Raw genomic sequence first — 18,103 nt, 5'->3', positions numbered from 1 at the left:
AGGTTGCACCAGGAATCGTTTGTGGGAGGTTGTATCAAGGCTCCTACCAGTTTCAAATCTGCCTTTCTGGCTGCGGAGGCTGGAACTCTGGTCGGCTTCTCTGGCACCACAAGCCGGAGGGACCCTGGCCGGCAGGAGGAGGAAGAAGGGCTTCCCGTCCCCACCTTTCCTGTCTGTGTGAACTTAGCCATGTTTATTCACCCCAGCGGGACAGCGGGCTTCAGCAGCACTGTTTGATTTCTAACTCAAACTCGTAAAAACCTTCCAGGACCAACATCATCGAGCCCCTTTAGAGACACTAACGACAGCTCAACGGGACTCTCCTCCAAGCTTTAAAACTCTTTGAATTCCAACCTCTTTGTTCCCCAAGGCCTGGGGAGGACAGCTGCTTCTGGTGCCGACCGCCTCTCTGACACCTCTGTGCTCCCTTTTTGTCTTTGTAGGCCTCCAATACCCAATTTACATTTAAATTACATTTTATAGGAAATGTTCCTTATATTAAACTTTCTGTGTTAATATTTATATTACATTTCCTTTGTTTATATTAAAATTTCTATTTCTATTTTCTTTAATATTACTGGAATAACTCCTGACAACTACCCCAAAAAAGTCTCCCTATTACGCTTGACTACTGCTTTTCTCCTTCAATTTAAATGATAAATTAATGAATATATACATTTTTCTATTTTTTTTTTTTTAAGTCACAGAAATTTTTATTGGAAACAAACAGTATATACATTTTTCTAATGTCCTCCACTGGTCTGTAAGCTTCATGAGGGCAGCAGTCTTGTCTGATTTATCACAATGTACGAGTGATACACCGTGGCTGACACGTAAAAGGTATTCCTTTAACACTTGCTCAGTGAATGAATGAGGGATAATTTCGGTTATTGGTGGATCAATACCTAAATTACATGAGCACTACAAGTCATTCCATCATCAGACAGTGAATTCTCTTTTGTGTCTGATGAATTTGAAATGATCATGGGACATCCTGTGTGGTAGGTAGAATAACAGCTCTCCAGAGATGTCCTCATTGAATTCTCCAGAACCTGCAAATATATTACCTCACATCGGAAAAAAGACGTTGCAGATGTGATTAACTAAGGATCTTGAGATGACATTATCCTGCATTATTCAGGTGGGCCGATGTAATCACAAGGGTCCTTCTAAGTGAAAGGGGAAGGGCAGGAGAGTCAGAGAAGATATGATAAAAGGGCGCCTGGGTGGCTCAGTTGGTTAGGCGACTGCCTTCGGCTCAGGTCATGATCCTGGAGTCCCGGGATCGAGTCCCGCATCGGGCTCCCTGCTCAGCGAGGAGTCTGCTTCTCCCTCTGACCCTCCCTCCCTCATGCTCTCTCTCTCTCTCATTCTCTCTCTCTCAAATAAATAAATAAAATCTTAAAAAAAAAATAACATCTTTAAAAAAAAAAAAAAAGAAGATATGATAAAGGTCAGGGCAATGTGGCCATGAGCCAAGGAATGAGAGCAGCCTCTAGAAGCTGAGAAAGGAAGCAGATTCTCTCCCTAGAGCCTCCAGGAGGAACACAGTCCTTGATTTTAGCCCAGAGGGAACCATTTTGGACTTCTAACCCCTAGGACTCTAAGATAAGAAATTTGTGTTATGTCATTTTAAACCACTAAGCTGGTGATCATTTGTAACAGCAGAATAGGAAACTAATACTTTTTATGGAGAAGTCCAGGTTATACTGGCCTCGTGCTCAGTACAGACAGGGGTGTGGGGAGGGGGGCATCAGACTTTTCAGCATGCATGTGATAGTGACAGCTGGGAGCAGATGAGATCACAAAGGGCAAAGCGAGTGTGCAAGGTCAGAGGTGAAGTGAACCAGTGGTGTGAGCCCTCAGTAGTGTAGCCAAGACTAAGTGAAGTGTTAACGGATAGTGCCTTTCCCCCACACCTCTAGTTTGTTCAACACGGTTAGGTGGACAGGAAGGCCACAGAGGAAAAGGGAAGGGAAGCAAAGCAGCAGGGTACGCCAAAAACTAATGTTAGAAATTCGTCCACGGCATGCCTGAGGACAGTCAAACAACAGTCATGCACACAGCCCCACCACCACTCAACACTGTCTGGCAAGTGAATCCTATTTCCCTAGTATATTTGTTTTCCCCTCTTCTACCTCTCTCTCTTCAAATTTCCTATATCCCCCGCCTTGCCTCTCCCGCTCTCCAGTGATCATCTTGCCTCTTATTCATTGAGAAAAATCAAAGCAAATCAGGAGAGAACATCTTCATTCCCCCACCCTCAAATTTCTAACCTGCCTTCACCTTCTGTGCCACCACTATGCACCTGCATCTGCCTTATATGCTGTCACTACGGATGAAGCATCCCTCATACTAATGGCCAACCCTGCCACTTGTGCCCTAGATCGCTTCCTCTTCTTACCTTGCCTTGAGAAATCTCCGTCCCCTACATCATCAATTTCTCTCTCTTTACATACAATTCTACCTTGGGATCTCTCATCTTTCAAATGTCCTCCATTGACCACATAGCCCTATGCCACTATTATCCCAAGTTGCCTATGGTCTCCATTTCTTCACTTTACATTCACTCCTCAAATCATTCCAGCTGTCCCTTGGATCCCACTCCTCCCAAGACTGTTCATGTCAAGATTAGCAGTAACCTCCTTATTGCTGAATCTGATAGTCTCGTGGCTCCTGGGCTTCATGTTATCCTGCCTCTGTGGTTCCTTTGACCTCTAAATGAAAGATCCTAGAGCTTTGCCTTTGGCCCCTTTCTTTTTTTAGCTGCACATTCTCTCCTAGGTCATCCAATCAGTCCCAAGGCTTAAGAGTCTATTTATAATGGCCACGACTCCAGTTTATCCCGATGTCTACCTGGTACCATAGATGTCTACAACGCATTTCTAACTGAACATGACCAAACCACAACTCTTGATCTCCCTCCTCCCAACTGTTCTTCCCAAGTCTCACATCTTATAAATGGCACTACCACCCAAAGAGTCTCCTAAGCCAAAAATCTAGAAATTACCGTTGAATGCTTTCTCCCTAACAAACTCAACACCAACTCATTAGCAAGTTCCTGTAGGCTCCACTTGCAAAATATTACAAATAGAATTTTCTCAGGGTTCCCCACTTCGCCCAATATCCAAGCTACCTTTTGGCACGCGCTGCGTAAGAGCTTCCTAATTGCCTGAATGTTAGCTTTGCTGTTCCCTTTTGATAGGATATTTGTCCAGACGGATATTTGCCATTCAAATCTCAGTTTAAACCAAACCTCGTCACCAACACCTTCCAGCTGCAGCTAATCTAAGATTACTGTCAATTACTTCATCCTATTTTGATTCTCTGCACAGCACATTTCACCCATATTTGTCCTTCCTCCTCTTGTTCACGGTATTCCCCAGGGCCTGCAACACTGCGGGGCATATGGCAGGCACACGACAAATATTTGTTGAATAAATGTTAAAGCAACTACTGTGTCCTAGGGTTATGCTAATCTGTGAGTACTGCACACTCTTCCCATGTCGGCAAGATAGTCTCATACAACGTAAGATTTTATATTGAGTACTAACTGGATGCATGTTGTGCCCCTCCCCCCACAGCTACCTGCCTTCCTCGGTTTCCCCACCGCTCCACGTGCAAAAAAAAAAAAAAAGGGTTTGGAAAACAGGGTCATCATTATGGTCTTTTGCCACATTCCGCTGGCGTCAACGGGCTCAACGCGACAAAACCCAACAGTAGCAGCACCGACAAAGAAGGGTTGAAGGTAGAGGACTTCACCTGCCGCCAAGGGCGGACCGCAGAGGACCGGCGCGGATCCCAAGCACTGCATGCTGGGAGCTGTAGTCTCCCGGGGAGGCCTGCTGCTGTAAAGAGCGGGGCCCCCGCGGCATGCTGGGAGCCGTAGTCGTGGAGATTCGGCCTCTGCGCTTCGAGCGGCGAACCGGGGAGTCCTCACTGCATGCCGGGAACTGTAGTCTTTCTGGGACTCCGCTCCTCCAGCGTGGAGAGGCGCCATTTTAGGTCCCGAGGTGCGGCCGCGCGGAGCCAGAGCGCAGGCGGGCTCAGCCCCCGCGCCGGGCCGGCCCCGCCCCCGGGGCGCCTGGCGCCCGCCCCCCTCCCCGCTCAGGCCCCGCCTTTCCCCACGTGTCCGCTGCCGAGGGGAGGCGCCTGAGCCGGAGCGGGCCCGCCAGCGGTCCGGCCCCGTCGGCGCAGAGGGTCCTGTCGGCGGCGTCCGGTAGCGGCCCGGCTCCCCGATGCTCCCGCGCCGGCTGCCGCGGGCCGGGCTGTGCGCTTAGTGCCCGGCTCTGGCCCGCTGAAGTGCCCGCGGGGGTGGGAGCGGCCTCGGCCCCGCGGAGACGGAGCGGCTGGAGGACGAGGCGGCGGCCGCGGGGAGGAGGATGGGGGCTAACCAGTTAGTGGTGCTCAACGTGTACGACATGGTGAGTGCGGCCCAGGCCGGCAGCCTCCGGACGCTCGGCGCGGGGCTCGGACCCCGGCCCCCAGCCCCTGCGCTTCCTGCCTCGAGCCTCCGCCTCCAGCTTAGTCGTCGGGGTGGGGGAGGGGAGTAGGAGGCTGTTTGAATCCTCGCGCACGTCGGCGGGCGGGCAGCGCTGCCCGGTCCGCCCGAGGGCTCTGGCCCGGGCTCGGGGCGGCTGGAGCCTCGGCGGTGACCCCTGCGCGGCCCGGAGCCCGCGCCGGGCCCGACACCTCGGCGGCCGAGCGGCGTCTTTTGGGCGAAGCTCCCGTCGCGGGTCCGACCGCCCACTCCCGCCCCCCGGACTCCCGGCCGCCAGGTCCCCGAGCGCGGGTTCTCCCCGCTCTGCCGCTTCTCCCAGCCGCACACCTCTTCCTGCCCGAGTCTTCAGAAACTCCCAAGCCCTTCCAAGTCCCGAAAGTCACAGCTGTCGGTGCCTGTGCTAGAATCTCGTCCAAGGTGAACGGGAGCCAGCACCCCTTTGCCTCCAAGGCAACCTCATTAACGTGAACGAGGCTCCAGTTTAGTAAGCCCAGCTGAGTTCCCTGGAGATCCTGGTGGGGCTCCTCTGCTAGCCTCTGAAGACCACTTTCCAGGTGATGCAACAGGTATCTGACGTGACCACAGGAGAGGGAAGGGGAGAACTTGTTTATGAGGTCATCTAACTTTGGAGTACTGCAGGCACACAGAACCGAGTCCAAGGATTGATCTGCCGTATAATTGCAATGGAAGTCCCCGGTAGAGGATTAGCGTTGGAGTTAAGATGCGTGCTTGGGTTTGTTTGCTTTCCGTTGATGCATTTTGTTTTGTGAAGGAGTTACCTCTGCCTTCGATGTGTGAGATCTCTTGGCAGATGAAGAAGTCCTCCTCATTATTTTTGCTGGCTTAAAATGCAGAAGAGCTGAAATGCTAGATGTCAGGAGTCATGGTTCTCACTCACAGATCTAAACTTTTTATTCCCTGGCATTGTGTTTACATTTCTAAATTTACACTGTAACTTCTTGGGTAGAAAGGAACTCCCGTGCCCTAATCTGGGAATTATATCAGGATGCGATAGAGACTGCCCGCCCGGGACTTGAGGTGAGGTCTCAGTTGAGTTAAGTCGGGGTTTGGAGGTGGAAGGAGATGGATTAACATACTGAAGAAAGTGAAACATGGAGAAAAAATTAGAGTAGAACTGAAGGGCCTAGGAAAACAGGGCACTTAGTAAGGTCTTTGGCCTATGTCACTGGTTAGAAATCATTCTCTAGATGTCAGCTTTTTATGATACTGGATACCTTTATTGTTCAAGACTTTTTATTGCCTTTTTACTGTTTCATTGCCCACCCCCACCCCAGTGATCTGCGTTTGGTTTCTTGTTTATTCATGAAGACAATTACAAAACATCTCACAGCATGTATTCTACTTTTGAGAGCACAGTATGTTTTTTCTTCTGGATTATTAAACCCCTTTATAAATTAGGATTATGCAATGGCCAGAGGGTCGTAGACTAAAAGAAATCTGAAAGTAGAGGTAGAGAGAAGTTTGGTTTTTTAAATAAAAATGCCAGTGCATTCTTTGGCATATAATGGGCTTCCTTACACTTTAGGTACTCTATGAATCACAAAAATCATTGTTAATTGTGGTAACTGTAGGAAAAGCTAGAGGTGGTATTTAAACCAGTATATTTCAAAGGGAGGAGTATTCAGAAAGATGTTAAAAATATAAACTTGTTTAATAAAGATCTTATTCCTTACATCACTTTTGTAAAGTAGGTACTTACAGAGGAGGCAGGTAGAGAAAGGGGTAAATTAAACCTGCCCAGGTGACAAAAAATAGGATCTAGAATTTCTAGACTGCAGTCTGATTCATTATCTCCTCTACTGAATAATTTCTGTGTTTCTTATAAACTGCTTCTTCCTAGCAGTAGGAGAAGGAGCATATGAATGTCTATCAGAACGGTAAATAGTTGAATTATTAGACTTTGGACAAACTTGCCCTTGCATGTTCTTTGAGGGCTCTCAGGCTGTGGCTGTTTCGTGTCACTAACTCAGCAACCTGCAGTTATTTCATTATGACCTTGTAGAAGTCACAAAAATGAATGAGTTATCCTTTCTTCTTTGAGGAATTTAGAATATCATAGGGGAGGTACAACAGTAGTAACAATTCAAAACAAAGTAGCCTGATTTTGGTAATGGAATGACAGAAGAGGATGTAAAGGAGGAGACCACGTGTGGTTGTAGGATCAGGGATTGCTGAGAGGTGCAGGGACCTCTGCAGGCAGAGAACAGTCTTCAGGAACAGTGTGGCAGGAGGAGAGCGCAGGTGGGACTGGGAAACATCAGCTGGTCCAGTATAACGCAAGTAGCCTGCATGAAAGAAACAAACGGAAAGTTTGATTAGAACTTTATTAGGTTGGGGCTGGGACAAGGGCGGGGGGGGGGGGGCTGGTCTCTGAACCAGGGGGACCATCTCAAGTTTTCGTTGTTGGGAGCAGGGTGATCAGAGTTATGTTCTTGAATTAAGACCAGTGTGTTGAGGTACAAGATCGTATCTTTTATACTGCTTTTTCTCAAGTTGTATTGGTTTTGAAACAGTTTTGCTTGATGTCAAGGTCAAATCTCTTTTATCTTTGATCGTGCCGCTCGTGCATCATAGATGCCTTTGATGGGGATTGCTGTTGTCTGTACAGGCCTCGTCTGGCAGAGTCCGTCCAGTCCAGACTCTGCAAACATCAAAATCAACCTTTGGTTTGCACTTGATAATCACTGTTTGTAGGGACCCCTTTCCGTGCATCCTTGTGTCTCTCTGTCTGGGAGACGGTCACCTGCTCCAGCTCAGACTGCAGTTTTCCTGTTCCCTAGATGGGGAGTTGCTGATCATTTCTGTTCTTCCATAACTGCCGCACGTAAGGGAGAAATCGTATCGGGGTCATCTGTATTAGCTTCTTCTCATGGAGGATAGCATAATCCTTAAAAGGTTACTTAATCTTACAAAGTGCTGCTAAATTATTGCTTGCTACCTTCTCAGTGATTATGTTCCTCTTTGTACTTGGGGGTAATCTACCACCAATAAAACATGTCCTGGGTTATTTCCGGGTCCTGGAATGAGGTTATTCACATATTCCTAGTTTACTGGCAGACGTCAAGCAGGTGATTCAGCTGAGTTTCAGGTACCGGGACAGTCTCTGGTGTGGGCGCTCTCACACAAGGGTTTCCTTTGCCAGAGACCCAGAGTTTGTGCCATTTCAGATCATCTTGGCTACTAATGAATTTTTATAAAATACAAATATGCAGTAGCACGATAGTATTTGTGGATTCATTCAATGAGCAGCTTTCTTCCTATTTTAAATAGTATCTGTACATCTTCAGAGCCTTAATTGAAAAAAACCGCTAAGACTCTTCAAATACGGAAGTTTGGGTCCGGACTTCTTTTGACCATCCTGCTTCAGTCCGAGTCCCCTAAGAGCATGTGAGGGCACACACGTGTGAGAGGACCCGACTTCGCACACTTCTGTCTATCTAATTCAGACTTCTTAAATGAGTTCCAGACGCATCTAAATATACTCTTTACCTAAATCAGCATGTCCAGGGACAGACTCTCTCCCTTCCCTTCTTTCCCCAGCTCAGACTTCGCCCTTTGCTCCACCCCCACTCTTGGGTCATAATTTTGTCTTGATAACCTTCTGCTTAGTTTCCCAAGCTAGAATGCTGGGAGTAAAACTACTGATTCTTCTTTATTACAAGCCCATCAGAGTCCAGTCACCAGGCCCTGTCTCTTGTCGTTTGGTTGATTCTGTCTGAAAGTAATAGCTTGACCATCAGTAGCTTAAGCTGGAAGGATACTTCTCTTGAGTCCAGAGATAAACGATCCCTGGCTAGTTCAGCAGCTCAATGGGGGCTCATCAAGGACCGAGACTTTTCGTCCTTCCACTCTGCTGTCTGTCCCCACCCTGCTGGCTTTTGTTCTGCTTTGTCCCCTCCTGGTTGTAAAATGACCGTCCCAGCACCAGACAGAATCGTCCCCCAGCAGGATGTGAAGGAAGACAGAGGCGAGTAGGGCCTTTTTCTCCTTTTCATAGTTCTCCTTTTCATAGAAGAGGCTTTGCCAGAGCCACACTCCCGTCCCGAGGAGGGGTCGCTACTGGGCTCACCTGTAGCTGATGAAGCTGGGAGAGTGGCTGGCTGGCTTTCCCGGCCTGCGCCATGAGCTGTGGCGGGGAAGGCAGGGAGTTGGAAATGGCAGTTAGCCGGGAGCCTGTGATGCCTGTCGCATATTTTACCTTCTGCATATTCCTTAAATTGGGTACCTTATGCTCATTTCCACTGTTGCTTCTCAAGTTCGGGTCCTCATTATCTCTGTTTGTATAATAGCCTTCTCCTGGTTTCCGTCTCTGGGCTTACTCCATTTGAATCCATCTCCCCCTCTGTCACCAAAGTGATCTCCGGACATGTGAATGATTGTGCCATTCCTCGGCTTCACGTTCACCTGCGGGAGAGAGGCTAATGCCCTTTATGATGTGACCCCTACCTGACTCTTAGAGGCCCACCTCCTGCCAGTCCCCCGCTACTTCCCACCCCAGCATACACACTTTATGCTCACACGAGGGGATTGTTTAATTCTGTGAACAGGCTCTACTGTAGTAGCTCACGCCCCATATCTTTACTCATGCTGGTCTCACCTAGAAATGTCCTGTTCCAGCCTTGATCAGCTGCCACCCCGCACCTCCTGCCTGTAGACTTGAGTGAACTCCTGTGCCCTCGGTGTACTTTCTGCATACCTTACGATGCACGTGTTTAGTTCTGTGCTTCCCACTGGACCAGGTTCCTTGACAGCAGTGTCTAGGACAGGACCTGTCATGAGGATGTGTTCTATAAACATTTACCAAATGAATGGGAATTTAAGAGGCGGTTTTATTAGGAATGGTGCCAGTACTTAAAAATAGCACAAAAAGGTCTTCAGATATCTCTTCTCTTTGGGCCTGATACCTATTCCTGTATTTGTTCCCCTAATTTTACTTAGTATATTACTGGATTTTAGCTTTGGTTATTGTAACAGGATGATCAAATGAAGGGGGGAGGATCACGGGAAAGGGATAGGAAAAATATCAAAATATTCTTCTTTGACATAGTTTTTAAATTTTTTTAAACACTGTGGGCCTAGACTGAGGAAATGGTCTTAATCTGTTCATTTTGTGAAGTTGGATCTGCGTCAGTCCTTGAGAGGCCCTACTCGCCTCTGTCTTCCTTCACGTGCTGCTGGATGAGGACACTGTGTTTGATGCTGGGACAGTCATTTTACAACTCTAAGGGACAAACCAAGAAAAAGTAGTCACTCCTTGGAAGATAATCTTTCTGAAAACATTGTCAGAACCTTAACATAGATTAACCAGTTAGTGGGAACTCATCTTCATGTCCTTGTACCTTAAGATCCTCTGCTGCTTCGGCCAGTGCCCTTCACTACTGGACAGAGAATCTGTGAGTCCATGAGTCTAGCTGAGAAAAGGACAGTCCTAAATCTGCCCTCCTACATTACCTGTGGCACTATCTTTTCTTTTTTCTCGTTTAGTATACATGAGAGAAGAACTCAGTCTCTCTATGTATTTGTTTTCTGTTGCTGCAATAACAAAATGCCAAAATTTAGCAGTTTAAAACAAGGCAGATTGAGTATCTCACATTTGTGTGGGTCACAAGTCCAGGTGAGCCAGGCTGGCCCCTCTGCTTCGGGTCTCACCAGGCTGAAATCCCTGAAATCGCTGTCAGCCGGCCTCGGCGCGAGGGCAGACCTGTCACCAGGCTCATCCAGATGGTTGCCAGAATTCAGTTGCTTGTGGTTGTAGGGCCGTGGTCCCATTCCTTGCTGGCTGTCAGCGGGGAGCCCTTCTCAGCTGCTTAAAGCCTCTTGCCTCCTGGGTCTTCAAACCAGCAGTGGTGCCTGGAGTCCCCCTCTCACCTCAGATGTCTCTGACCTCCCTTCTGCTGCATCTCTTCTACCTCCATCCAGAGAGACTTCTCTGTTTTTAATAGCTCATGTCATTAAAGAGGACCCATGAGGATATGCCAGGGTAATCTCCCTGTCTTCAAGTGTCTCTATCTTAAATTATATCTGCAAAGACCCTTTACCATGATTCACAGTAACTTATTCACAAGTTCTGGAAACTAGGGTGTAGACACCTTACGGAGTCATTTTCCCTATCACACCATCTATGAAAGGTATTTTGTAAACCCAGATATACCTTTTAGCAGTCCTTTGACTTGGCATGGAATAAGTATTAACTGAGTAACTTCAAGTGAAAAATTTGAAATATTCAAAAAATAAAGCATGGAGGGGTGCCTGGCTGGCTCAGTCAGAGGAGCATGCGACTACTTGATCTCGGGGTCAGGAGTTCGAACCCTGCATGGGGTGTAGGAATTACTTAAATAAAATTTAAAAATAAAGCATGGAAACCTTTTATGAGTGGCTAATACTAAAGGTCCAAGCATGTTGGTGACTACAGGCCCTTCAAACTGTGGTGGTATATTATCCACTCTGACGTCACATCTGTGATAAAGTTAACAGAATAGAATTTAGTGAAACTTGTAAATTAAATAATATTAAATACCAAGGAGAGCCTACTACTTTAGGTGGATTCTTCCATTAAATAGATCTTTTAAAACAGGACATACATTTACTTTTCATTTGTTGACTGATTTTCTACACGATTATTTACATTCCAAAGCAGCAACATTGTTCAGGTGTCACCCAGTTGGTGAATAGAATGTAAAGGGAAGACGGCCAAAATAAATAATCTTAAGCTGTTAGAAAGACAGAAAAATAATAAAGGGAAATGAGATACATGAAAATAACTTTAAGTTTCAATTAATCTGAAATGGATTTGGGTATATGACTGTGACCAGCCCCCCAAAACAATAACTTAAAAACTAATTGACCCCACATTATTTGAAATAAAAGTCTTTGCTCACTAAATTACAATGTCATCCTTGTCATAACACTAAATTCTTGCCCATACAGAATTGGTGAGTCTCTTTACTGCACTATTTTAATTATTATAATTTCACAGTATATCTTAGTATGTGGCTGGGCCAGTTTCCTTTCATTCTTTTTCCCAAGTTGTTTTTTTTTGTTGTTTTTTTTTTTTGGCTATTACTCATTTCCTTTTCTAGGCTCTCTGAAAAATTCCATACATTGTTTGTCACTTTGTTTTTTTTTTATTATTATTGTGTTAAAACATAGAAGTTACTGCCTTAACCATTTATGGCTGTATAGTTCAGTAGTGTATATTCAGTGTTGTGCAGCCAATCTCCAGGACATTTTCATCTTGCAAAACTAAAAACTCTGTATTCACTAAACCTCCTTCCCCTCTGCCCCCTAGTTACTGCCATTCTATTTTCTGTGTATGAATTTGGCTAGATACCTTGTAGAAGTGAAATCCGATAGTACTTGTCTCTTTTAACTGACTTATTTCCCTTTGCATAGTTTCTCCAAGGTTTATCCGTGTTCTAGCGCATGTCAGAGGTCCCTTCCTTTTTACGGCTGAATAGTGTTTCACTGTATACATATGATACACCGCATTTTGTTTATCCATTCATGTGACAGTGGACATCTGGGTTGCTCCCACCTTTTGGCGATTGGGAGTAATACTCCTGTGAGCATAAGTGTACAAATATCTATTCAAGTCCCTGCTTTCAGTTCTTTTGGATGTACACCCAGTAGTCTGTAAATTGTTGTTGCTGCTTTAATTGGAATTACACTGGTTCTTGTGCAGTTTAAAGTAACTTGGGAAGAATTGGCATCTTTCCTATTTCCGTATTCTTTTCTTCCCCATGAAATGGGTTTGTTTGTTTTTTTGCTCTTTGAAATTTTTATCCAGAAAATGCAAATAGTTAATATATGCAAATAGTTAAATAGGTTAATTCCAAGCCCATATATCTGAGCCATCTACTAACAGTAAATTTAAAAAGTAAGTAAAATATGATTCTAGGTCATTGCCCCATAAACATCTTTGCCACAGACATCTTTGCTGCAAACATTTTTGCCGCAAAAGTAATTGACTGTAAGGCAATTTGCTATTTAAAAAATCACAAAAAAAACAAAAGAGGGACTTTCATTTGAAAGGATATAATCATGAAAAATGAATAACAAAATTAAAAGACTTAATTGTGAAATACAACATATTTGAATGCATTTAAAACGCATGTGGACTCATGGCAGTATTGTGCAAACAACTGATTCGGTTTTGTGGATTGTACCCGGCACTCGTCTTCGAAGTCTTTCATTTGTAGTAGTATACTTTTTTTTTTTCTTTTTTTGGCCTGTTGATTCATCTTATTCAGCATCACAGTTTTGCTTCTTTCACTAAAGTTTCTTCCTCCATTAAGAGAGGTATCAGTTTCCAAATACCAGGATGCATATTTGGAACTGAGCTTTGCACTGCATTGTGCAAGCCTCCTACACTGCTGGGTTTTTTTCTTGGCATGTTGTCACATGTTCATTGACAGACATTCCAGAGTTCTATGGGAAGTGTGGAAGAAGTGCTAACGCTGTAATGCATTTGTGACTGAGCTTTGTTATCACTGTAACTACTATGTTCTCATGTTCTAGAACAGTACAGTATGCAGTATGGCTTTACACTCTTTTATTTCACACTTCCAGTAGGTTCCATCACCGTATTTTTTATCAAGTCAATATATATAGTTGTTACAACCCACTGTTTTAAGACCGCCATGTCTACCTGTCAGTGTAGAGATTGCTAGCTAAGATTTATATAACATAAAAATAGGAGCTTTGTTAATAGAAAAATAACTGACAACTAGCCTCAGTACGTTAACCCTGCTGAGGGCCGTTGATTCGTCCTTGGAGAAATGAAGCCAGACTGTCATCCAGTTATTTTATCTTTAAGGCAAAATTTTCTTACAGCCAACTGGTTATGCAGCAGAAATGTTTGTGGCAAAAATATCTATGGCCAAGATGCATATAGCAAAAATACTGGACATGAGTAAAAAATAATATGGTATATTAAGTGGCAGTACGACTAAAGAGGAAAATGAAACAGAGGAGGGGTAGGAGAGTGTAGGTCAGGATGGTGTAGTGTAGTTTCTACTCCAGTTTCCAATAGAGTGGTCAAGAAAGGCCTCACCAAAGAAGGCATTCCTGAAAGGTGAAGTGGTACACCATGTGGCTATGTTGGGAGAGAATGTTCCAGGCAGAGGGTATGCAAGTACAAAGGATAAGTCAGGCCACATGCCTCCTAGTAAATGTAAGAAGCGAGAGAGGTTTTGAGGGGAATTTCTGATTGATGTTCTCAGGTTCATGAGGATCGTTGAAAGTAGAGCAGGCGGTACCAAAGAAGGAGCAGTCTGAGATGGGGATAGTTTCCACAAAGCTGAAGAGCAACATTGCCTAATTGAAAACTGAGCAGAAAATACCAAGATTTAGAAAATCTCTGAGAACTCTGAGTAGAAGGGTCAATGTCAGTCTCCAAAAGGATCAAGTGCTAGGCAGAATTTCCTAAAAGTTAGGAACATTCGTGGAATTTGAGAAACAAAACAGGTGAATACAGGGGAAGGGAAGGGAAAATAAGATAAAGACGGGGAGACAAACAGTAAGAGACTCTTAACTCTAGGAAACAAACCGAGGGTTGCAGGGGGGGATGGGGTAGCTGGGTGATGGGCATAAAGGAGGACACTTGATGGAATGAGCACTGGGTGTTATATGCAGCTGATAAATCACTAAACTCTACCCTGAAACTGGTAATACACTGTACGTTAACTAAATTTGAATGTAAGTAAAAAAATTTTTTTTAAAGACAAAAAAGTTAGGAACCAAAGCCTGGTTTAACTTTTAAATGTTAAGGATAAAATAGAAGATCCTACAAATACACACAGGCAAAAAAGTTAATACAGGGGACAAAATCAAGCTAACTTCAGACTTCTTTTTCGTGACACCAAAGCCTAAATAAAATGGAGCATTATCTACAGAGTATTGAAAGGGAAAACATTTCTGTCTGAATGCTATGGCTTCTCAAGTTGTCACTTGTGCAAAAGGACCTAGAGAGTATCAGGCACCTTTTGGGGAGCTGAAAAATGACTCAGCCCTTAAGAATGGAGTGAGCAGGGTAAGAGAAAAGGCTATGGGCTCCACTTCTCATTTAGCAAAGCTGTCTCCTATTACATATATATATGGTTCCAATGCCAGTGTCCAGAATTACTCTTCACAGAGAATGAACATGATGTTAAGAAGATTAAGTCTCAGATTATATTGACCAAATCTTGGGTGAGAGGGAGGAGGTAAGTCAGCAGATGCAGTTGGTTTGGATTGGTATTGGAAAATTGTTTGTGTAAAGTTTTTGTCATATAAACGTAAGTATTGTTGGGATAAAGTTGGATCTAGAGGGGAAACAACACAGTTCATACAATGGAAGAGAGAAAACAAAAAGAAAAATGTGGATGAAGACAAGTAGGAGAAATACAAAAATCATGAAATGACCTGTAAATAAATTAAATCCCTTGTTAAGTTTCTTAAGTATATTTAGGGTGTCTTTTGCCTTACAGAAATTTTAAATCACACATGGTCAAAACTGTTTTGTTTTATGACCTTTCTGGTTTCTGTCCGCCCTGGAAAGGTTTTCGCTGGCCTGAAATTATAGAAATAGTCTCCATATTCATTCCCAAGTAGAAAGCCAATTATCCCAACACTGTTGATTGAATTATCCATGGTTCCCCATGCTAATTGGAGGCACATACCTCATTCATCCTATACGTAGTTATCGTGGATCTAGAAGTCTTTTCTTTCTTTTTTTTTTTTTTTTTAAGATTTTTTTATTTATTTGACAGAGACAGACACAGCAAGAGAGGGAACACAAGCAGGGGGAATGGGAGAGGGAGAAGCAGGCTTCCCGCCGAGCAGGGAGCCCAATGTGAGGCTCGATCCCAGGACCCTGGGATCATGACCTGAGCCGAAGGCAGACACTTAACGACTGAGCCACCCAGGCGCCCCTAGAAGTCTTATTTCTTGACTTTCTGGGCCAGTTATGTCCTTAGCTTCCTCTTCCCTCACCATTACCAGATGTTTAATTGCAGTATTCCAGTGTGTTTTGATACTGGTGATGGAAGTGTCTCTTACTCTCTTCTGGAATTTTATGTTTCTCACACGTCAATTTTTCAAAGATAATTTAAAATCAGTTTGTCAAACTTACTGAACTTTTAAGTGCAATGACATTAAATTTATGAGTAATTTTGGGGGAGAATTGACAGATGTAGAATATCGAGTCTCCCCGTAATATAAGAACTAACTTTGAGTGATTACAACATGTGAGCCCTTGCCTCATATTACTATCCCATTTTAAGATGACGACACAGGCTTAGCTGAAGAACCTGCTCAGAATCACGCCGTAAGTGGCGGAGCACAGTCTTGAACGATGAGCTCTGACACTAAAGTCTGTGCCCTTAACCACCACATTATATTTCTCCTTCTCCCATCCCTGGAAAGTGCTGTTTCTCTATTATTTGTTCTAATCTCAACCCCCCCCCCCCAACTAACTTCCACTCTGCTTTCTGGAACTCATGAGTGGGCAGGAGCAAAAAAAAAAAAAATCCCTACATCTGTGATTATTTCTGTGATGGTTAATTTTATGTGTCAACTTGACTAGGCTAGTCCCCAGGTTTTAGTCAAACATTAGTCTAGATGTTGCTGTGAAGGCATTTTTCAGATGTGATTAAAATTTTTTTTAGTTTTTATTTAAATTCTAGTTAGTTAACATGTAGTGTAATGTTGATTTCAGGAGAATTTAGTGATTCATCACTTACATACAACACCCAGTGCTCATCACAACAAATGCCCTCCTTAATCCCCAACACCCGTTTAGCCCATCCCCCATCCCCCCTCCAGCAACCCTCAGTTTGTTCTCTGTAGTTTAAGTCTCTTCATTTAAGTCAGTAGACTTTGAGTAAAGCAGATTATCTTCCATAATATGGGTGGGCCTCATCCAATCAGTTGAAGGCCTTAAGAGAAAATACTGAGGTCCCCTAAGGAGGAAGGAATTCGGCCTCCAGAGGAGCTGCCACATCGTCTCTTCCTGGGTCTCCAGGCTACCAGCTGGCCCTGCCAACTTTACACTTGGCACCCCCCAAAGTCATGTGAGCTGGTGCTTTAAAATAATCACTCCCTTACTATATCCTCATCTGAGTTAGATTTTGTTGTCTACCATTACAGTTGTTCCCTCTGGCAACCCTGGTTAAATTGAACTCTCCATCTACATCTCCGCAGCTGAGTGCACCTAGAGAAAACCCCACAACCATACTGACTGATCTCACTTTAAAATCCTGACCGCAGACCCCAGGGGGACCCTACATGCTGTCTGGCAGCGCTTCCTGATTTCTCTGGCCAACTGACTTTCCCACTCTCCAAGACAACTATAGTATTTCCCACTCTCTGCTGATGACCTCACTGCAGAGGGGGAGACGAACCACGAGAGACTATGGACTCTGAGAAACAAACTGAGGGTTCTAGAGGGGAGGGGGGTAGGGGGATGGGTTAGCTGGGTGATGGGTGTTAAAGAGGGCACTTACTGAATGGAGCACTGGGTGTTATATGCAAACAATGAATCATGGAACACTACATCAAAAGCTAATGATGTAATGTATGGTGATTAACATAACATAAAATTTAAAAAAAAAAAAAGGAGCCCTGCAGAGAACCTGCTTGTCCTCCCCTCACCACTGTCCTGGTGTGCCCCGCCCTGCATCTTGGACGCAGAGTGGGAGTCGCCGTGTCCTTAACCTCCTGCTGTGTGCTGGATCCCAGCCCCGCACTGCCATGCAAGGACTTCTCGCCCAGAATTGTCCTTCCAGTTGGTATGCAAGTATGCTGTAGTAGCTGCCCGTTCTCCTTTTGAACTGAGGGGAATGAGTAGAGTTCCTTCAACATTCTCTCCACTGGCCTCCCACCGTAACGTACCATGCTCTCAAGCTGGAGATTTGTGTCTTTTTTTATATATATATTTTTATTTATTTATTTGAGAGAGAGTGAGAGCAAGAGAGATCACAGAGGGAGAGGGAGAAGCAGACCCGCTGCTGAGCAGGGAGCCCAATGTGGGGCTCGATCCCAGGAGCCTGGGATCATGACCTGAGCCGAAGGCAGATGCTTAACAACTGAGCCACCCAGGTGCCCAGTTTGTGTCTTTTTAATCAACTTCTTTAGAATTGTGTCACTTTCTTTCTTTTTTTTTTTTTTTAAAGATTTTTTTTATTTATTTATTTGACAGAAACAGCGAGAGAGGGAACACAAGCAGGGGGAGTGGGAGAAGGAGAAGCAGGCTTCCCACTGAGCAGGCAGCCCGATGTGGGGCTCATTCCCAGGACCCTGGGATCATGACCTGAGCCGAAGGCAGACGCTTAACGACTGAGCCACCCAGGCGCCCCTAGAATTGTGTCACTTTCAAAAGGCTGACAAGCAAGCCGGAACAGTGGTATTTGAGGCCCCTTCATCCATTGCAGTTGCTGTTTTATGCGGATATAAACAGTAATTTAGCAGCATACCTGTTGAAGTTCCTCACTCTACAGTGAGCTTGCTGGCAGAGACGGGGTCTTACTCTTACTCCCAGAACTTGGTACATTGTAGTTACTTTTAAAAGGTTTGTTGGGCTTACTGCAACAAACCTTTTTTGAT

At 44.7% G+C, this 18,103-nt stretch overlaps 1 protein-coding gene across 4 annotated transcripts in view; it reads left to right on the top strand.

Annotated features, from left to right (window-relative positions):
- Positions 1-4,131: 4,131 nt before the first annotated feature.
- DESI2 (desumoylating isopeptidase 2) overlaps positions 4,132-18,103 on the top strand; it is a 44,125-nt gene continuing 30,153 nt past the window's right edge. For 3 of the 4 annotated variants that reach the window (XR_013449812.1, XM_036123627.2, XM_036123625.2), the window contains exon 1: positions 4,132-4,424. Coding sequence is in view for 3 of the 4 variants with exons in the window: in XM_036123627.2 (XP_035979520.1) it covers positions 4,383-4,424 (42 nt within the window). In the remaining variant the exon portion in view is untranslated. Of the gene's footprint in view, positions 4,425-4,468; positions 5,068-18,103 lie in introns of those variants that run through there. The other variant, XM_036123626.2, reaches the window with a different exon arrangement.

The sequence above is a fragment of the Halichoerus grypus genome, chromosome 7, assembly GCF_964656455.1.
Source record: "Halichoerus grypus chromosome 7, mHalGry1.hap1.1, whole genome shotgun sequence".
Taxonomy (NCBI): Eukaryota; Metazoa; Chordata; class Mammalia; order Carnivora; family Phocidae; genus Halichoerus; species Halichoerus grypus.
The sequence above is the reverse complement of the archived record's forward strand: the minus strand, read 5'-3'. Positions and strand labels throughout refer to the sequence as shown.